Here is a 23,160-nt window from a genome sequence, read left to right on the forward strand (position 1 = left end):
ATAACAATGGAAATTTACAGAGTGATTTCTAATGATGTTACCTAAAGGAAGCATATATAGAGTAAATAGGATTGGTCCGAGCACAGAACCTTGCAGAACTCCAAAACAAACTTTAGTATGTAAGGATGATTCATTATGAACGTGAACAAACTGAAAACGATCAGATAAATAAGATTTAAACCAGCTTAGTGCAGAACCTCTGCAGATGTGCATTCTACAGCTGCAGATGTGCCTTCCCCCTGCCATATACATACATGTACCAAGAGAACATGTATTAAGAATTTTGACAAGGATATGCCAAGCCTGTGATTTCAATAAAATGTACAGTACTAGCCAGATCATCTTCTGGTGGCTCCAAAAGTAGAAGTGTGTTCCCAGACACTGCAAGGAAATCCAAAGTCAGACAGTATAATATTTTTGATTGTGTTCCATGTGCAGTAGTACTGCAATATGTACCTTGTATGAAGAGGCCAGTTTCTGTTGCAGGGACTGAGTCTGTCACAGTCCCTCCCTGGATCCCCTCCATCACTGGCCTCTCTTTATTCAAATCAAGTGCCAGGCCTGCTGCAAAATACAGACATTCAATATGTCAGCAAACACCTAATCTCATCACCTCATTTGTCTGCACTAACGTCACTTACCAGCCTGCAAAATGTTCTTGTATCTTATTTTCACCTGCTGCCAGGTCCATTGTTGCCCAGACAAGTTTGTTCTTTATGAAGAGTGGATAGATAAAATAGACAGTGTACAACTGTTAATTAGTGGACTTGAAAAGTAACTAACTCCGTTAGTCCTTTAATTGTAATTATAACAGTTCCAGTGGAGTAGGCTACTGTTTAATAATTGTACATTTTTTTTGGACTACTTACGCATTAAGCCGGTCCACGACTGTTTGCCAGGCTTTCTCCGTTCTCTTGATTATAGTACTGGTGTTGCCTTTTTTTCTTATAAAGTGTTTCACCTCCTCATATGATTCCATTAGGAGCTGCTGCTCAGCGGCTGTAAAATAGGAAGCGCGACTGTTATCCATTTTCCACTCTGTGATTCTGTGATTGATCCTGTGGTCTATTTATGAATGCCGTGAACGTGCGCTTATCCCAACTATCTACACCTGGCTTGACATAGCCGCACCTTTTCATCCTGGCTCAGAAAATGTGCAACCAATTAAGCCAAGATGCGCCGATCAGACTAGGTCAAGCCGCGCTTGCTCTGTTATCCTGGATTTCTTTATTCTACTTTTGTGCAATACCCCTCAGGTCAACATGGAAATGATGTCCCTGAATTAACCTAAACAAATTATGCAGGATGAAAATAATGATGATGTTTCTGTTTCTGTCCTCAGATCTTTGCAACTGCAAAATGACATTATCCTTACTCTTAATGTCAGTGAACAGTATCTAAGCCTATTGGCAAGCTTACTTGTTAGCAAAGCCTACCTAGTTAGCAAGCAGACTCATTAACTCTGCAGTAGTAAGGTTTTTGTTCAAATATTAACTTCAATTTGGAAAACTAGCTTAGCTCTGAAGAAGCACAAGGGAGTTTTGAAAGAAGTAAAGGAGCAGCACACCGATGATGTGAGAGGGCTGTGATTGGTTGGTTGCAATGTTCCCCCCGGAATTCTATATGGAATGTTGATCCAGGAGCATGTCCTACTTGGCAAAATCATGTTGTGCAGAGATATCTCTCTCGATGAAAGTGATGCACAACCAACAGCCAACAGACCCACATGTCTGTGGTCTCCACATTATCACCAGCAGATACACTGTACGCCACCTATAACTGTTGTTCTCAGGTAACACTGCACGCAATGTTGCAATTATTTGAACTTAAAATATGTTTGCCAGTGATGTTTTACAGTTTTCAAATAACCTACAATAACAACTTCCTGTTATTGCTCTGGAAGCACACAGCCACTTTTCTTTCAGTCTTAGTGTTTGAGATGTGTGCTGTATGCTATGTTTGTGGTGTGGTAAGTATGCTGGAGGTTGGGACTGTAAATATTACATGTGACATTTGTCCAGTATATGTGTGGTTGTTTATTTACATTTCTATTTATTTATACAAAAAGTAAAAGTTTAAGATTTGGGTAAAACCTTTTGATTTGAACATGGCCTTTCCTCTGCCAGCCTCAGGCCAGGTAAGGATCTGAAAAAAATAAAGTTGTTTATCAAATTGTCCAAGTAGTTTGGAATGAGCAGAGAAGATATAGATTTATAGTTTTGATAGAGGTGAACATCAGCTTATTTACCCCCTTTTGCCAACTTAGACTACTACTTAGATAATAGTGAGAAATCAAAACTTGTTGAGTTTGGTGTGAGTGAAGACGTCTATGTAACAGTGAGTGAGTGATTGCTGCGGGCTGTGGCGGAGTTTCCTCTGCCCTCTCGATGTTTGGGAGGAAATGATAAGCAGGGTGGGGAAATGGTTCTGTATAATGACGGGGAGATAAACAAGTACGCAGCAAAAATACCACTTTCTGACAATGGTGGGTGCAAACATAGTACAAAATCTTTCCTGTCCCTCAGACAAAACATGAAACCAAATCCACACTTACAACATCATTAACAGAATGTCAATATCTCTGCCAGGAATAAACCAATAGCAAGAAAACATAGAGGAAGGTCATTAAAAAAAGAGTTCAACTTAAAACATGCTTGCTTATCCTGTCAGATGAGAGGAGTGATATGAATTTTACATATGCTGCTTGCATCAGTAAATATTATGGTAGTGTATTGCTTCCACGACAGAAAAAAAACAACAACAAAAAAAAGCATCACATAATAACATGAAAAGTGTGTTATATCAAGATGTTTTTCATGTTATAACAAAATGTTTTCATGTTACAACAAGAGATTTACATGTTATTCTCATGTTATTTTCATGTCTTTTATTCAGTTCTTTTATTTCTATTGCAGTTTATTATTTATCTTGTTTTAGCTTGAAACATTTCATCTTAAAACATGATCATTTCTTATTATTATTATGTAAAGCGTTTTATAAACACAGACTATTAAAAACATTGACACAATATGTGAAGTTATGACTATACTATTTATTCTGTAATAATTTGAAAGGTTTCATGTTATTTGAAGTTCTCACGTAATAATGTTAAACTTGACGTTATAAGAATAGAAGTGATCACTTTATAATGTAAACGTTTTTATAACAATAAATGATCACTTTTGAACATGAAACATTTCACTATAACAAAATAGATAGTATATTGTTAAAACAATAAAGCATCTAGTTAATGTGATTAGTGTGTAATAATAACATGCAAACATGAAAAATGCCTTATTACAGCAATGAACTTTTCATAATTTTTTTGTTTGTTTGTTTGTTTTGGTGTGGCAGCAATACGCCTACATAAAATCTAGCTTAGTCTAGCTCAGAACAAAGGTAGAGGTAGAGCAGGTCATCCAATTATAGAGCAATCGGTGGTTCGATCCCCAGCTCCTCCAGCCCGCATGTCCAAGTATCCTTGGGCAAGATACTGAATACAAAATTGGCTGATGGCTGTTCATTGGTGTGTGAATGGTTACTGAGTAGCAGGTGGCACCTTGTATGGTAGTGTCGGCCACCAGTTTGTGAATGTGACATGTAGTGTACAAGCAATTCGCATGGTCAGAAGACTAGAAAAGCGCTACACAAGTGTAGTCCATTTACCATCCATATGATGATGAAGTGTATGTAATAAATAATGAAATGACTATAATACAAAATAACAAATGGCTGATTTGTACATGAATGAAAATGTACGTAGGCTATGTCTTCATTGTTGCTGTTCCAAAAACCACATATTAGCCACTGATCATTTATCTGCTTTGTTGTGACTGAGAAAAGAACCTGTGGCTTCTGTGGTGGAGCTGATCATCAGCTAATCACAAGGGTAGAGATACAATCCACATGTTGACAAGACATGAGGTGTGTGTGTGTGTGTGTGTGTGTGTGTGTGTGTGTGTGTGTCACACACAGATCTCGCTACAGAGCCACCACGAAGTCTCTTCTTTATGCCTCCTTTGCATTTTTACACAGAAGCCAATGACAGTGGCATCATTCTGTTCCAGTGTTTGATTATACACTGCATCGCGGCTTTACAGAATCAAAAGAGGTGTGATGGGCATGACATGTAACACAACAGCATCAGCCTCTAGTGTGACATATAACGTACACATTTGCAGCGCCTTTGAAGCAAATACAATGGCATTAACATGTCAATAACAATCATTTAGTGTCCCTGTTATATGGGTTTGCTCTTGTCCTCTGCTCAGAGGTTAAGGAGCTCCCAGACCTCAGTGTTTTTACAATTTGTGGACATTTTCGGCCACTGTTCTTCTTCCTTAAGTTAGCCGCTATTTGCTAACAGCTACTTTTTAAATCTCCCACAGTGGGTTGCATGTGAAACACATCGTAAAACATCACACTCATGCCGCCCATGATCCCATCCTGCCGACTGTCCCTTTTATACAGACACCATTTTGGCACTGTTACTTAATCCCGTGGCGTCTTAAAGGCGAGACCACTTTGTCTCCCCATTCTGCGAACGTACCTTATATAGAGAACAGCGAGGTGGCATAACATTGCAATATTCCTGACTTGAACAGGTAGTGTGAAAGGGACTAATGAGAGGCAAACTGTAAAAAGCTGTATCATGGTCTACACTGACTTTATGTAGTTTGAAAGATTTACCAGGTAAAGAGTCTTCTTAAACATGCTGAAGAATTGTAGGATGCAGGGTTATGCAGTTTGACCCATACTAACAACTAAAACTCTGTGTATCTCAGACACTGCTTCAGTTTCGCCCTTTATTCAGAGAAACTGTCCCGTTAGAAGAAGAAATCCAGAAGACAACCCTATGAACCAACCTGCTACTGGTGTTTTGATGTTAATTTGGAAAGGCTGCTGCTTACCAGTCAGATGTCAAGCCTCAGATATTTGATGCAAACGTGTTTGAAAACCAATGGAACACTAGCAGACCTTGTAAACATACCTTTGACAAAGATGTAATCAGACTTGGTTTATGCAAGTAATTCCTCCATATATGGAGGAATGCTGTTAAAGAGCCACTTAAGCGCATATTTAGATTTGGTAAAAATGTCTGTGTTGATATGACATATCATATAGATTCTGATATTATTTAAATTTGCACAAGAGTTTCTTTATATTCTGAGTAGTGTATAGTAGTGGACTACGCTAAGGTTGTGTTTATATTGACTTTATTTCTGTGTTAGAATAAAGGCATAAGTTATTTACAACAGGTATGGTACTGTAAGGCAGTTGAAAGAGCATGACAAGGATGTTGTTGATAATGTCATGCGTAAAGACCACATGAAGTCAGAGTCACATTGTGAATATACAGATATAGGACATTGAGTCACTAGTGGACAGTACAAGATTTAATTTTGGAAGGACTTGGCCAGCTGTTTTGTTTTCTTTTCTATATTCTCAATAAACCTCGCTCAACTTTTTCCCTGCTTCGTGTGAGTAGTGTGGATCTTCACAGAAGTCAAAAGTCAAAACTGAGACACCTTGCAGACTGAGTGGCCTAGGAACTTTGAAATGTTGAAACGGCTACTATAGTATGTGAGGCTGGAGCACCTATTTAGAGCATGTTGAGGACACATCAAGTCAGATGCTGAACGAAAGACAGAACAGGTTGTTTCCCAATTCCATACCACATACCTGCTGCATTCACGTTGTGGTAAACTATTAATTCTTCACTGTAAGGGTACAAATAGAGTGCTCCAGGAAATAATCCAACAACCCAGAAATGAGTTGGCATTTTAGCACCGGTTCTCTTGTCTTAAAGTCAATGGGTTTTTTGAATGAGTTTTTGGTTAGATGTCTGAAATAAGGTCTGTGGTTAACACAATCTAAGGAGACTTTCGCATTTTGTTCTACAACATAAAATATGTCAGTAAATACCCCACTGTGAATTTTGAAGCTTTTAGGGCTCCTAAAACAAGACAGTTGCTAACAAATGGCTAAATGAAACTACAGATCATCCACACTCCAAACACGGCTTTACAGCCTCGTTGTGGTAGGGCGATGAAGTTCTTTAATGTCTAACGTTAGTTTTTTACTTATGCTGAATGCATTTACGTTTTCAAAAATAATAAAAGTGGTGTTGATCTGTGAAGATTATCTTGCTGAGCAAAACATCGCAGTATAATAAACTTGGTGCCACAGAGCTTGTTTTCTGCAATAAACCAAAAAATCCTATCGGCTTTTTGATGAGTGAGCCAGGGCGATGCCAACTTCCACATCAGCCTATAAAAACCCTCATCCCTGGAGCACTCTACAATCAATGTGCTTTTTGTTTGTACAGTGTGAAATGATACAGGACATGCAAGAACAGGTACATCAATCAAACTTTCACTTTTCAATGTCACCGTCAACCAGACTTCACAACGAGAATACTAAATGTGTTTCCATGGATTTAATACTTTTGTTTCAGGAGCTCACCATTCTACCTGATTAGTTTGTTTTCCAGCCACTAGCAGCTCCTCTATTTCATTCACTTTATACTATGAACACATTACAGACTCAAAACCTGCTTTCACTTAGTGTGTCGTATGGAACTGGGCATGGTTCAAGACAGAAAAAAGAACTGATTGGACAAAAAAACTGTTTTTAATTAATTCAGGAATAAATATATCAACCACACTGAGCTTTGCTTACTGGTAATCTGTTTGATAGGCTGATTTCAGTATCTGTTAACCACCAATCTCAGCTTCCACAAGAATGACAAGGCATTTAAGAGTACAGTGATATCGGTAAGCTCCCAGCCAGTAGCCATGAAACCCAAGAATAATAATTCCATCACATCCAATAATAACATCACAGCACTCAATGAGACCACTCTGCTAAATTAGATTGAGACATAATGGCATCGTGTTCATCAGAGCCAACTGTGGACATGAGGAGAAAATCTTATTATAATTTAAAACATAAAATGCAGTGTGTTGTGAATACAGACTGAGCAAACACAGAACATTGGTCAGCAATGTGAAATGATTGGATAACCTTACACGTTGAAGGAGTCATGCAGTGTGTTTGTGTTGGAAATCACCCTTTTCAGTGGTCTGCTCCTTCCAGAGGTATGGACTTGAGTCACATGACTCTGATGCGAGTCATATGACTTGGACTTGAGTCAGACTCCAGTCACAAATTTGATGACTTTAGACTCGACTTGACAAAATCAAAAAGACTTGCAACTTGACATGGACTTCATCACCAGTGACTCATGACTTCACTTGGACTTGAGCCTTTTGATTTGAAAGAACTTAATACCTTCCCCCAAGCCCAAAGATCAGAAAGTATGTTTTTCAAACAGTTTAATTCCTGAATCATCTAGCATTAACATTATTCCTTCTCAGTAGGTTGATACTTTATTCTCCAGATTCACTTTGTTTGAACCAATCTGACAGAATCCAATCATAATGAAGAACTAATGTTATGGTACTGAGTGCCAGTTTAAAAAAATGATACTAACAAACTGCAGTATGCAAAACGTGTGTATCGACAATTATAGACAGAGACCCTAAACCTTCCAACAAACTTGTTTTAACAAATTAATACAAAATTTAAAAGAATTAATGATTTTTTGTAAATTTAATGGCTTATTATTCTGATGTTAAAATGATATTACATTTGATGAACAGCACATTATGAGATTAACTTGTGACTTGCAAAACAATGATTTGGTCCCATCTCTGGCTCCTTCCTTTATTTATGTAAAACATGTGTATGGTATCCCATTGTTGAATCATACAATAGCCGGCAATTCTAGACAACACATTCACATGATTAAATCCAGTTCAGAACTCAGCCCAATGTCTCTGTTTAACCTACACATTTCAAGTCTGCCTAGGTTATGCATTATGAGGTTTCATTCCTAGATCTCAGTGCGCAGGTTGGGAAATCTCTTCAGCAGGGTTGTGGCTTGTTTTGGGTGCAATCGTCCACCCTGAAGGCTGGTCTGGTCAGATTTATTCTTCATAGCAGCCTGTGAAAGGGGAAGACAATTTGTTACCAGTGCTTTTTAATGAGTAATGTGTTCATTAAGTACAGCTAGGTTCACGGCTCTGTAAGATGAGGTCAGCAAACTCTGATATCTAAATGCCTCGTGTGAATGATGAGGTGAGACACAGACATTCTTGGTGTGTCCAGCTTTCTCTATACTGAGCACATACTTAACATTTCCTCTGTAGAAAGACTTTATAAGATCATGGCAACTTTGAGACCTCTCAGGCCAGTTCCACCAAGATCGTTTGGACTGGAATTGTACGGGTGGAAATCACCAGAGGGTGCATGACACGATTTTATTACCATACTGAAGTCTCAAAACAATATTATTGTAAATTTAAACATATTGTGATGTGCTGCATATTGAGATAACAAATATTGTTATACTGATTTATTACCTTTTTTCAACTTGAAATTATGTCCCAAAAGGAAAACTTTGTCAACTTTTGTTTTATCTAATAAGATGAAGTTTTCAGTCTGTTCATCTTACTGCAGTCACTTTGTATGTAGTGGACTGAAAAAATCAATTGATTTTATTATTCTAGTAGCCTACCAGCAGTTTACTGCAGTGAGGCAGTGGTTAGCACTGTCGCCTCACAGCAAGAGGGTTCGAACCCAGGGTGGGAGAGCCCCTCGGTGTGGAGTTTGCATGTTCTCCCTGTGTCAGCGAGGGTTTTCTCCAGGTAGTCAGGCTTCCTTCCACAATTCAAAGACATGCAGGTTAGGTTAACTGGTGACTCTAAATTGCCTGTAGGTGTGAATGTGAACATGAATGGTTGTCTGTCTCTATGCGTCAGCCCTGCGATAGTCTGGTGACCTGTCCAGGGTGTACCCTACTTCTCACCCAGTGTCAGCTGGGATAAGCTCCAGCACCCCCTCGACCCCAAACAGGATAAGCGGTTATCGAAAATGAATGGAATGAATATTAATAATTTATATAATAGAAACTTTGATACTTGCTGTCCCTGTAATGATACAATATTGCCACACAACAATGCAAATAGACACAAAGACGTGCTATTCCCATATATACCCCAAGTTGAAATCTTTCAACTTGAGTGAGTAATACCAGCCTATCAGCATTGAGATCTAGCTGATATCCTCCTGATGTTACAGAGAATAAGAATAAACAATGGATACGCAAGGTGGCCATCAATGGGCACCTGGAGCTCTGCCACTCAATGTCAGGACTGTACAACAAACAAGGAGAGGGCTCAGAGATTAGTGAGCCAAGCTGTGGGACTACATGGTAAGTTCTAAAAATATGTATTAGTGACTTGTGTGAGCTATTGTGTTGAGTTGCTTCTTAGCAAAATGCTCTGAGTAATTTAAATTGGTCTTTTATTGTGGAAAGTAAACAACAGAAGGAGTGAAGCGGTCATATACTGCCATGACAATATGAAAAATAATAAAGAGTGTTGACATTTTGGTTCACGCTGGTTCAGAACATGGAGCTTGTGAACCATTAGAACACTTGATTCTAGCTACCAGCTGTAATTTACCATGAATCAAGTTAGCTGCTAGCTGCCCTCCCTGTGTTGGTTAGTTAGCACAACTATTAGCACAGCTGTAAAGGGCAGATTTTCACCAGTAAAATACTCAAAAAAACAAACAAAAACAAAAACCCACTAGCAGCCGTACATGCACAAGTAATGTGGCAAAATTTAGCTTTGCCTTCGGTGTGAACACACCATTATGTTTTGCTCTTAGATCAGTATAATGCATTTTAGTACTTGTTGAAAATAAATAGCAGTTGGGAGATTGTTAGGAAACAATCCTGAGCCTGTGTGACGTGTAGCAGAAGTACTGAGGCCTGACATATTGATGCTTATTTTTCTCTTGTTAAAAAGCTTAGTCATATGCAATGGCATAATAACATAATGGGTCAAATAAAATCAAAAGTCAAATCAATACAATAAATATTTCAAGTTTTCAGTGGTTTTCAGCCATTTTCAGCCTGTGACATTTAACAGTTTGAGGGCCCAGTTTTTCTGTAGGTCGACAGTTTATTTGTGGTACATTGACCACAAAATATTAATAGCTAATGATCTCGAATCTGATGATGATTAAATCATTAAATAATTAATGATTTAACATAACGATGGTAAGATAGTGGCAACAGGGTGGTCCAGTGGTTAGCATTGTCGTCTTACAGCAAGAGGGTTCCTCGTTCGAACCCAGGGTGGGGGAGCCCCTCTGTGCAGAGTTTGCATGTTCTCCCCATGTCAGCATGGGTTTTCTCCGGGTACTCCGGTTTCCTTACACAGTCCAAAGACATGCAGGTTAGGGAGGAGCCCGTAGGTGAAAATGTGAGCATGAATGGTTGTCTGTCTCTATACGTTAGCCCTATGATAGTCTGGCAACCTGTCCAAGGTGTAACCCCGCCTCTTGCCTAATGTCAGCTGGGATAGGCTCCAGCAACCCCCAGCAGGATAAGCTGGAAAATGAATGAATGTAAAATAGTAACTTCTTACATTTCATTGCCGCTTTCAAATTATTTTTACTTGCTTGTTTAATTAGTGAAATAGAGTGAAGTTTTGAAAATCGAAGAGTGAGTTCTGGGACATTTAGGCAATAATAACAGTTACCCGTCTGCAGTCAACATATTTTATATGACAAATAAGGTTGCCTCGCCTGTCTCTCTGAATCAAAGACAGTCCAGCTACTTAAAGTGTCTACACCGATGGAAGCAATGACCCAGTGATGCAATAATAATGTTACACCAAATTTATGCTGTCAGTTAAGTCTTGACCAATAACATTCCAAACAGTGATTGATTAATCATTGATTAATCATTAACAACCCAAATGGTACCCCATTTTATGCTATCTTATGCTTCAACAAGTTTTTCATCCACTGCAGCATACTTCTAAACTGTGTAGTCTGCCCTCCTTTGTTGAGCAACTTTTATCAGTCCTGTTCTAACCCATATACTACAAGGGCCTAACATCATTCGCTGTGGTCTTTGTTTGTAAGTTCTGTCAACTGTCAAATCAGCTACTCTGTTAAATATACTGCGTTTGTGAGTAGTCAACTGCCTACTTGTATGACATATTTTTGGTAATTTGCAGCACAGTTGTGCAGTGATTAACATAATCGCAACAGGGTTCCTGGTTCGAACCCTAAGGTGGGGAGTGCGTTTTGTGCAGCGTTTGCATGTTCTCCCCGTCAGCGTGGGTTTTCTCCGGGTACTCCGGCTTCCTTCCACAGTTCAAAAACATGCAGGTTAATTGGTGACTACAATTCGCGGGTGTGAATGTGAGCGTGAATGGTTGTCTGTGTGCATGCATAATTGCCGTCAGATTCTTGACACATGCGCACCAGCCAATTTGGCTCTTACCACCGTGAACATGTTGGTGAATCAAAAATTGACACTGACAGACCCGTGCCCTCTATCTGCAATCAGCATACTGCCACGCCCCCATTTCTTAATGCAAGGAAACCTGTTTACCAAGAAGTGTACCATAAAGAAAGTGGTGAAGTAGTTTCTACGCACATTTAAAGGTCCGTTAAAGGGGATGATTAGGGAGGGGGATATTCTAAAGACAAATTTATATCGCAAAAACACAGACAAAAACTCATTACTGCATAGTGAATTTGAATTTGAATTTATTAAAGGATAGCCCCTTGAGATGTAGCATCTCATTTTCAAGGGGGTCCCTAGACAAACATATACATAGAACACAAGACAACATTACACTCCATTACATTATAGACATACATAACACATAACAAATACAAACTACAAACTTCTTGCTCACCCACTCCCACACACAACCCCTACCCACATAGGTCTAACATACAAAATAGACAAATTAAATAACAGGGATCAATGATGTGAACATAAAAACTTAAGAAGAATAAAGAAAACAAATTAGAAACAAGAGCAATTTGTTTTGAGATGGGAGTGTAGTGACATCCTGAAACAATAAAAAGAGGTACTAGAACGCAAAAAAGGAGGGAGGTTATTCCAATCCCATGGGGCTTTATATTGGAATGACCTTTTGCCAGCTTCTTTCGAGATTCTAGGAACAAAGAAAAATGGGAAGTTCATATGTCTAAGTGAGTATGGAGAATTGTATGGAATCATAAGTTCTTTTAAATATGGAGGACGATGGAAATAAACACATTTAAAAAGGAACTGAAGGCAATGAGATTGGCGTCTTGATTTGGGTTGTAGCCAGTTCAACGAGTCAAACATAAAACAGTGATGAGTTCTAAAAGGACATCTCAGAACAAATCTACATAAAGAATTAAATAATACAGTCAGAGATTTAAGATGAGTGTCTGAAGTATTTTGGTAAACAATATCTGCATAGTCAACAAGTGGTAGTATCAGTTGTGAGATTAGCCTTTTTCTGACATGAAATGTGAAACAATTGATTGAACGGTAAAGTGAAGCAAGACAGCCATATGCTTTTTTAACAATGTAATCAATATGAGGTTTAAAGGAGTTCCGGGTCAATCCAAAGTCCAAGATATTTGAATGTGTCAACTTTATCGACAGGAGATCCATCAGAAAAATAAATATGAAAATCAACTGGGTGGGATCGGAGGTGACGTGTACTGAAAATCATACTGCAGGACTTCTTTTTGTTCAATACAAGTTTGTTCTTACAAAACCAGTCTTCAACCATATCAAAATCAAACTGTAAAGAGTTCTGGATTTGAGATATATCGGAGTTTGAGGTGTATATAACAGTGTCATCAGCATATAAGTGGGTATGGCAATTTGAACAAATATTAGGTAGATCATTGATAAAAACAGAAAAAAGAAGAGGACCCAATGTGGAGCCTTGCAGAACACCCTTTTCAATAATTAAAAGTCAGACTGATGACCCTGAAAAACAACACATTGACGACGATTGTGGAGATAAGCGTTAAACCAGAGAAGAGCATTTTGATTGAGACCAATAGCATAAAGTTTATCAAGAAGTAAATAGTGGTCAACCAGATCAAAAGCTTTAGACAGATCAATGAAGATTGCACCAGTAAACTGACCCTTGTCAAAGGAAGAGAACACATCATTTGTGAATTTCAACAGAGCTGTGGTAGTGGAAAAATTTGGTCTGAATCCTGATTGAAATGGAGAAAGAATATTGAATGAATTTAAGTACTGTGACAGTTGGTTAAAAATAAGCTTTTCAAAAAATTTTGCAGTCGTGCAAATAATAGAAATAGGACGATAGTTATTTACATCAGAGGAATCTCCACCTTTGAAAAGGGGGGTAACCTTAGCACATTTCCATATCTTGGGGATTGAACAGGTAGACAGAGACAAATTAAACAGATCAGCAAAGTGATACATCAAAACATGTGCGGCAAGTTTGATAAATTTAACTATACATCAAAACATGTGCGGCAAGTTTGATAAATTTAACTTCAAGGCCATCTGGACCAGCACTAGCGTTATCTTTCATTTGACGTAAAGCAAGAAAAACTTCATTAGGCAGGATTTTTTTAAAGGAAAATGAATGGTCAGAGAGAGTACTATATGGGGGACTGGCAGTCCAATAAGAGTCAAAGTGATAGGAGCTACAGATGGAAGAGAAATGATGATTAAAAGCATGAGAAATAAGTGATGGATCAGAAATAGACTCATTATTAAATTGAATCTGGTTTAAAACATTTTTGTTATTTCTGTTAAGAGTATGATTCAATCGATTCCAAAACTGTCTTGGATTGTGAAAATTTTGGGACAAGCTATCTTTGTAGTAATTAGACTTTGCATTCCTGGTTTTGATTGTACATTCATTTCTCAGTAATCTGTAAGTATCCCAGTCAGTGGAGTCTCTAGATGAGCGATATCTAGCCCATGCTTTATCCCTCTGTTTAGAGGATTAATAAGTTCTGAACTGATCCAGGGCAAGTGTCTTCCTTTGACTCTAACAGTCTTCATTGGAGCATGTTTGTCAATAATTTTGTTTACTTCAGAATAAAAGAAGTTCCATGCTTCCTCAACATAGGGAATCAACTGAAATCTATCCCAATTAATGGAAATCAAATCATAAATGAAATTGTCTTCATTAATATTCTTACTTTGTCTGAATGTCATAAATTTAGGAGGAGAACGAGGAACTTTTATTTTCCAGACACAGAATATAATACAATGATCACTTAAACAGTCTGACATAACACCAGATTTAACTATTCTGTCAGGGTTTGAGACAAGGATCCAATCAAGCAGAGATGAAGATCTATAATCAACTCTTGTAGGTTCATTAATGAGCTGCGTGAGGTGTACACTATCAAATAAGTTTCCATATGAGAAGAACGATCAAGCCAGTTACTGTTGAAGTCACCAAGAATAATTAATTCATTATGCCTCCCAAGAGAATTAATAGTAGATAGAATGCACATGGTAGAATCAACAGGGGCTGAGGGAGGCCTGTAAATGTTGCCAATTGTTAACTGTTTATTTTCATGAAAAATTATATTGACAAAAAGGCATTCAAAATTAACTGGCTCAACAACAGGAATAATGTGGTCAGAAGCTAAATTTGCTGCAACATAGGTAGCCACACCACCACCCCTAGAGGACCTATCAGCTCTGTATAACACAAAATTTTCAATTTCAATTTCATCATCTGTGATGTTATCATGAAGCCATGTCTCAGAAATAGTAATGATGTTAGGTTTATAAAGAGTAACCCAGGCTCTTAATAAATCAATTTTTGAGACAAGACTCCGGATATTAAAGGGGAACTAAACCCCCCTCTCTGGGCATTACTCCGCCCACAGCTTGATTTCAAAAAGTTCAGAAAAGATAGGCGGAGCTGAGGGAAGGAGAGGGGGGGGTGAGACAGGCAAGCGGCTGAGGAAGGGGGCGGAGTTAAGATTGTCCCTCGCTGCGGGGAGAGAGGTCCCTCTCCTCCNAGATTTTGAGCAGGATGAGTCAGTAACACTACTATACAACCAGAAACAATGATAATCAGCTGAAAAAAATGGTTTTAGGGTTTAGTTACTCTTTAAGGTGAATAATCTTTAGACCCTTTGCTAAATCAACTGTATCTTACAGAAAATGACAGTTCAAATAAAGAAATTCGAGTGGGGAGAGATAGAGTGAAGAGAGTAGGGAGCAAGAAAAAAGACAGACAGGACACACACTCAAAGACACAGACACACACACACACACATACACACACACACATACATAGTGTAACAACACCTTAGATAGTTCGTATATCAAAGACTCAGATTGCAATTTTATGCCAGTAGAAATAAGGGAGGGCCCTATTAATTCAGGAAAACAAAAACAAAAGAATATAGCCTACATTTGGCTATCATATAAATTATGATCATACCGCCTCAGAGAAACAATGTGGCAGGTAGAAAATACAGTAAACAGAATATTTTAAGGCCATATATGCATCCAAAGGCAGTAATAATGAAAAGAACAGCAGTCAGTAGTTGACAGTTTTCAGCAAAAGTCCGCTTGCGACAGCATCACGACAGTATCAGCTGGAACCTGGTAACAATGACGTCACGGGCGAAACAGTATACGGCAAACACACAGTGGAATCTCACACACAGTGAAGACCAGTAGATCACTTGGCAAAAGTTGATTTTACAAGTAGCAGAATGCAGAAGTACTAAACCAAAAGGCACCAAATGAAGAGCAAAGACTCAACAAAGTTCCAGTTCTGTTCTGAGATCCAAGAGAGAAAGTTTGCACAGTCGAAGTTTGGATATTAGCTGCCAACATTAGCGGAATGCGTTACTCACAGAGCTGTCATGGAGACGGACTGAGGGAATCGCTGAAGAAAGTCTCTGCTTCTTCAGCACTTCTGAAGAGCTTTGGCTTTCCATCCACAATCACTCTTAGCGTACAGGGATAGCGAAGAGAACACCTGATGTCAGCAGCGCGAAGTTTCTTTTTGACAGTATCAAACTGCCGGCGCTTATTGATCAGAGCAGCGCTGAAATCGGGAAAGATGTGGATTCGAGCTCCCAAAAAGGTGAGCTCTCCTTTCTCCCGTGACAGACGTAGGATCCCCAGTTTATCCTGGAAATGTAAAAACTTCACAAGGATGGGCCGAGGAGAAGATCGTGAGCTGGAGCTGAAGGTGGGAGAACGGTGGGCCCTTTCAATAATGGGCACAGCAGAGAAGTTCTCTTTGCCCACAAGTTGTGGAATAAGTTGATTCAGGAACGTTATCATATCCTTACCCTCGCTTTTCTCAGGGATATTAAGGAAAACGAAGATTTGAGGAGCGGCTTCTGTTCTCGGCGTCATCAACTTTATCCTTCAGGTAGGCATTCTCCTTCTCAAGTGTTTGCACACGTTTAGTCAGATCCTCATAGTTATCCTCAATTGAGCCCACTCTTTGTTCAAGCTCTGATACTTGGTCACCCAGTGTGGATAAAGATCCTTGTATTTTGTCAAGTCCACGTTGAATTGACTCAATTTTTGTATCAAAATGAGTCATCAGTTCACCTTTGTTACGTTCAATGGCGACCCAGATTGTTTGCAGAGACACTTCGGCACCAGCCATTGCAGAGAGTAAAAGTGCTTAATTTCAACACTTCCCAGTTCACTGGATTACCAACCTTTTTCAGATCAAAATAGGAGTAGATCAGCCACTTAGATTAGTCAGAATCAGACCATTTAATGAGGCAATCTAAGACCAGCCATAGACGTTCAGGCTACAGCAGCCATCTTGCCAGCATTTCTATTTTAGTGACTCCTACCACTCCACCTCTTTGAAGAAAAAACTCCCTATCTCACAATTTAATTGCATCAGACGAGTTTGCAGTGACGATATGGACTTTCAGGAACAATCAGTTATCTTACAGGACTGATTCAGACAGAGCTGCATCCAGATTTCACAGGATTTCTCAAAATGAATGCCTTCACACAGAAAAAATTAAAAAATCTGAAACAAGAATATCATGCTGCATTCAATATTCACCTGTGGGGAGGGAAATTGAGAAAATCATGAAACAACACTGGCACATTATCAACTCAGACCCTTCATTAAAAGAATGTTTCAACAATCTCTATAAAAGACCCCCCAAACATCCGCAACATGCTGGTGAGAGTGGACCGACCCCCTCCTGTCGCCTCACATTTTCTCAACCAAATCAAGCCTGGGAAATACAGATGTGGAAACTGTCTGCAATGTAATTCCACTTACAAACCACACACTTTCAACCAGCCTCATTCTGGAAAGAGATTCCACATTAAAGGCATCATCTCCTGCAAAACAAAAAATGTCATTTACATGTTACAATGCCCTTGTGGCCTTGCCTATATTGGTAAGACAACAAGACCTTTAAAAACTAGGATTACTGAACACAGGTGTGCTATTAGAAACCATGACCCAACCAGTCCTGTTGCTGTCCATTTCACACAAGCCTGCCACAGTATCTCCTCATTGAAGTTAGGGCTGGGCGGTATTCGACGGCAACTTAACGCAGTAAACTTGAGCCGCGATACTGCTTTTGTGGTTACTGTCATACTGCAGTACTCCGGCTACAGCGGCAGAACAGGGCCCGGCCTGCCTGCCTGCCGGCCTGCCTCATACACCTCCCTCGCTACGTGATGGAGGTGGCCTGGCCGACTGCCCCAAGCCCAGGCCCGGGAGCCGCCGGCCCTCCCTCTTCCCTCTAACTTTTATACACACTATATAACGTTTTATACACAATAACAGATGGATTTAGAGCTGGGTTGAAAAAATCGATTTGAATCGATTTTCTTTTAAATGGGACAATATCGATTCCATAATTAAAAAATCAATTTTTTACTGTAACTATTTTCCTCTGTGGACGTGTTGTACAGCTGCAGCAGCCTGCAGTACTATCAACCCAGGTAGTTTCGCGAGATCAGCATTTAGCACCTGAGGTCATGGCGAGAGTTCTCGCGAGACGGCCGGACACTGAATGAAAACAGAGCAGCAAACAATGGTGGGAGCGCGTCCACTGAAGGCATGGGTCTACGGTGCATTTTTGTCACTCGCATTTTCCCCTAAAAATATAACGCTAATAATGTACGCATGTTTATTAAATGCACATTAGTTTCACAGAAAAGATTAAGAAATACCACTAAGCATCAGCTCACTGCTAACTAGCCTCAGTTTGTACCTCATACAGATCTGCTGGTAAAGTTAACTTAGCGTTAGCAAGCGTGATAAAAGACGGCAGAGAGGCGACGCTGTGCAAATAAACCAAAGATTTATTATTTTTCTGTAGCAGTAAACATATGGGTCGATAACAAATGTGTTAACTAACTATGCTAAAGCTTTACAAGCTATTCAGGGCTGCCGACGATAACATTAACATGACGAACAGCAAGGCTAATGTTACGGCTAACAAGCTAACGTACTGACGCTACTCAGACACACACACATACCGGACAGCCTCTCAGTCCTTAGCCGCTAATGTTAGCTCATGTACAACACATGTAACGTTACCACACAGAAACTTTTACAAAGGGTCATAATGTGCTTCTAGTGGCTGTCAAATCGCCACCACACAGAAACTTTTACAAAGGGTCATAATGTGCTTCTAGTGGCTGTCAAATCGCCAGCGAACGTTGTTTACACTGCGGACACGGAGAACAGCTGCCTGCTCTCATGGGACAAAGATCCTCTGAGAAGAAAGACGGTTCACTCTGCTCTGCCGCCAGGAACAAACTGGNAGGGTTCCTTGTTAAATATACTTCGTTAGTTCTCAGAAAATATCTTAATATCCAAGCAAATTTTGTATCATAATTGAAATATACTTGACTGAATCGATATTGAACTGAATTGAATCGAATCGAATCGAATCGTGATTCGGATCGAACTGAGTCCTTGAAAATCGAATCGAATCGATCTGGAAAATCTGAATCGCTACCCAGCCCTAGATGGATTAGCAACCATTTTTCTTCTGACGATAAATAGTTTCCATCCTAGACTTGTACGGCTTTTTAAATTGTTTTATTTAAGGTGTAAAAAAATAGAGAGAAGACGATACCACAATATCATACCGTCACCGCATCCCCCCAAAATAATACCGTGATACTGATTTTAGGCCATACCGCCCAGCCCTAATTGAAGTACATTGGCACTGAATATATCAAAATCCCCCGTAGGGGGGGAAATGTTGACTCTCTGCTTCTGAGGAGAGAATTGTACTGGATTTACACATTGGACACCCTAGCACCAAAGGGCCTCAATGAGGACTGTTCAGAAGGTCATCTTGTCTCTACAGTTTACACCAAGACACCCCTCCTTTCAGCCCACTCGCTCTTCACGTAAACAGGTCGTGCCAACGGTAACTGACTTGCTCCATCAATCACGAGTCTCTTACATCAATCGGTGGAGCTCAGCAGCAGCAAAGGACATCTGACTCCAGCTAAAGCGGACATCTAGCTATTCGGCAATATCAGGACTCTGTTTCTCTTTGTTTAATCATCTGGTTTATTATCCTGTGCGTTCATGAGAATGTGAGTATTACTGGAGTCTTACTTTATAATTGTAACTGGAGTTGCGGTGTTTCACATTCAGTGCACCACGTAATGATAGTTTGACAGTCACATTATAAAGTTTACTTTGCTAATGCTATTTATGATCATTCTCTGTATATGGACCCTGATAATGTTATTTATGTTGATGTTCAAATAAACACAAGAAATTTGTACTCTAGATAAAGGATCAGCGCTCAGTGAATAACCTCCTAAGCCCTAGGACAAGCTATGGCAAGGCTTAACTATACAGACCAGTGAGCAGTGATAACTAACATGTCTTTGGGGTCATCAGGTGGGAACCTCCTTTCACCAGTGTTTTGTCTAGTTGGTCCCACGACACCTCCGGGAGGCTAGACAGTGATCTCTGGCGTTCCAGAGACACTCCCCTAATGCCAGCTCTCACTGCTCCCCGCACCGACCCAACAACTTCCTTTACCTTACTTACACATGGCGTTCTCAGCCCAAACAGCACTGCCACCTTCAACAAACCCAGGCTCCGTTTATACAAGCTCCAGGTAGTGACCGTGCCAATACTACTTTTCCTAGCACATTCACCATACCCTATTTCACATGCTACCATAACCAGAGTTGGGTAAGGGTTACTTTAAAAGTAATCAAAGTACTTTACTGCGTTACTTTTTTGAAAAGTAACCAGTTACTTTACAAAGTTATTCCCTGAGAAAAGTAACTCAAGTATTTTTAAAGTACTTTTGAGTATTCTACATTTCCTATTGGGCAATGGACCACAGGGCGCTTAGCCTACATTTTGTGTCTCCAAAATTAAAGTTATGGACCACTTGCCCTTCACTGAAATCCAATCCTCCCACCACAGCCGTCACTTTGACCAGTAGAAACACAGAACAATCTGCTGCCGTAGACAACTGTAGGACAACAACACCCCAGCGTTTTTTATATTTCCTCTAGGGATGTTACCACACAGAGTAAAAGGGGAAAATGATAGTGTGAAACAGCAGAGGCACTTTGTCAACCCGCTGAGTACTGTCATTAGCATCAAGCTAGCAAACAATATTACATCCTCACGGTCGGACATAAAGTAATAACATTAACAAATAGCGGCGGGACTTTTACTCACCACAACTGCAGAGGCTACCAGCTTCATTTGAAACAGACTACATTATAGGCGGTCCGTTATTTATTAAATCACTTTGTGTTTTTATATATTTACTTTTTATCCGCTCCTGTTGTCTCTACAAAGTTACCACATCGCACGGTCATTTCAAACTCTACACTTCCTGAATTTGTTTCAAATTAAAAGCCCCTTATAACCTCGGCTGAGAGAATCCCTCCATTTTCTAAATAGGCTTTTATTGTCAAACATTTGTAGGAACTAGTTGTGGAGGATACAGTAGCTTGAATGTTTGCGTACGGTGCTTCAAATGAAGCTCCTGCCATCTGCTGATGCTTTTAGGTGACTACAACAACATTTCGGCTGGCACATGAACAGACACAGTGACTCAAATAATTGTAAAAGTAATAAAAATAGGACAAGAATAACCCGATGACATCACACACATCGTGAAAGACGACCAGGGATAATTGGTGACTACCATCGTGTAGTGTGTCATGTCTGTCGGCCAAGTCACGGCACGATTTTATGACTCCACAATCGTGTAATGTGACATAGTGACTGTCAGAATGGGCGGAAAAGTCATGTAGTGTGTACCAGGCATAATGCAAGTCCTCCTGAGTCTGACCTGCCTGTCAGCGAGTCCTCCTCCATCTATTGAGTCGTGGGTATTTTACTGAAGGATGCTGCGGAATGTTTTAGACTCCACCGTAGACAACGGCAGTATTTCTTCTACCACGTAGCCAGCCACAAGCTTCATGACTTCTTTCGGACTGATAGGTTTAACGTTATCTCCGTTATTAGAACCAAAAGACAGTCGTTGCTGTTTTGGAGCTGAAGGACCAGCGTTCTATAAGTAACGGAAGTAACTGATGCTTGTTTGAAAATGTACTCAAGTATTTGATTACTCAAACAGCAAACTAACGCGTTAGGTTACTCGTTACTGCAAAAAGTAATCAAAGTACTCTAACACGTTACTTTGTAACGCGTTATACCCAACTCTGATCATAACTCCAATATAAGCTAAAGTTAAAGGAGATAGAGAAGAAAAACTCACAGGCTTTCTCAGCCCAAACAGCACTGCCACCTTCAACAAACCCAGGCTCTGCTTATGCGAGCTACAGGTAGTGACCATGCCGATACTACGTTTCCTAGCACATTCACCATACCCTATTTCACACGCTACATATCATAACTCCAATATAAGCTAAAGTTAAGGGAGATAGAAAAGATTAACTCACAGAATCAGCAAACACACTCACCTTGCAGCATGGTCTCAAACAAAAGGGATTCAAATAGGCCACTCCCACACTTAAATAACCTTCCTCTTCCTGGATTTTCTCCTGAGAGGACTGATTGGTGGATCTCTCCACCTGATCTCAAGGAGGTATGTACCTTGCCTAGTAGGTCCCCCTGCTGGCCCCCAACTGACATTATTCCTCCTCATCCAAATCCACTGACTAGGTCTAGCTGCTTCATCTGACATTTCCTTCACTGTCTTCCTCAAACTCTGTTCCCGCACTCCGAGTTCCCCCAGGGGCGAGACAGCTGATCTTGCTATAAATCCCCTACACCCCACTTCCACTGGACAAATCCTAGTTTTCCACCCTCGCTGCTCAGCTTCTGCTCCTAACAGGCATGAAAATGGGTCAGGGTGAAAAAGGTGAGAAGGATACAAGACCCGGCACCTACTACGGGGTCCCGGGGTTATGCTCCTCGATTGTTTTTTGGTGGAAAAATGAGCTTCCAAATGCTCATATCTGATTTCTTTTAGATTTACTCTAGTGGTGGTCACATGCAGAATTACAAGATTGCACAGAAACAAAAGTATGAATGTATAATTAAGTGCAAGCAAAGTATCTTTACATGTTCACATATGTTGTATAAGAGACGAGACCAGGGGCGGACTGGGACACAAATTCAGGCCAGGACATTCAGGCCCACCGGCCCACACACCGGCCCACACGTCTCTACCTATAATCCTCTATATGCTTGTACACACAACACAAACGCTGTCCTCAGAATCAACTGCATAAGAAAATCAGCAGTTCTTGTTTAATTTCAGACTATAAAATAAATGCAATAACGAATTGGCCACAAATGGCTATGTGCTTATTATTTATCTTAAAATAAGAGCATATGACACACTCCTAATGCATCTAATTTTATGCACAATATAACTGACTGCCCTGTCCTGCCCAGCCCTGCTCGTGTATTACATAAACCCAATTTATATCTCCATGGCTCACAGCCATGAACTAAGGAGGTATAAATTGGGCAATAGGCCCTATAGTCAACTTTTAGTCAACTTATTACTACAACAAAAAAATGCCACTTAGTACTACTAAAAAGGTTTTCCTCTGGCTAAAATGTAATGCATAGTAGGCTATGCCTTCACATTGCACCTGTCATATTTCTGGTCTCATCCTCCTCCTCATCACGACTGGGGTTAGTCTGTCCCTCAGCTTCATTGTCCTTGGGACTGGGAGCACCACCTAACGTTAATTGCGTGCATCCACAGGAAAAAAGCAAGCACATATTTTCTTTTAGTACAGGTTTAAATTATAAAGACTTAATGCAATATCTAGTAGGCTAG

At 39.9% G+C, this 23,160-nt stretch overlaps 2 protein-coding genes across 3 annotated transcripts in view; one reads left to right on the forward strand and one right to left on the reverse strand.

The window, feature by feature from the left end:
* The window catches only part of borcs7 (BLOC-1 related complex subunit 7), a 1,032,483-nt gene that overhangs the window by 405,356 nt on the left and 603,967 nt on the right, over positions 1–23,160 (forward strand). The gene's annotated exons all lie outside the window — the stretch shown is intronic.
* The window catches only part of chchd1 (coiled-coil-helix-coiled-coil-helix domain containing 1), a 31,265-nt gene continuing 14,723 nt past the window's right edge, over positions 6,619–23,160 (reverse strand). Inside the window, exon 3 of the mRNA XM_050070751.1 lies at positions 6,619–8,008. Within this exon, the coding sequence (XP_049926708.1) occupies positions 7,898–8,008 (111 nt within the window). The 3' untranslated portion in view covers positions 6,619–7,897. The remainder of the gene's footprint in view (positions 8,009–23,160) is intronic.

Source organism: Epinephelus moara, chromosome 19 (assembly GCF_006386435.1).
Source record: "Epinephelus moara isolate mb chromosome 19, YSFRI_EMoa_1.0, whole genome shotgun sequence".
NCBI lineage: Eukaryota > Metazoa > Chordata > Actinopteri > Perciformes > Serranidae > Epinephelus > Epinephelus moara.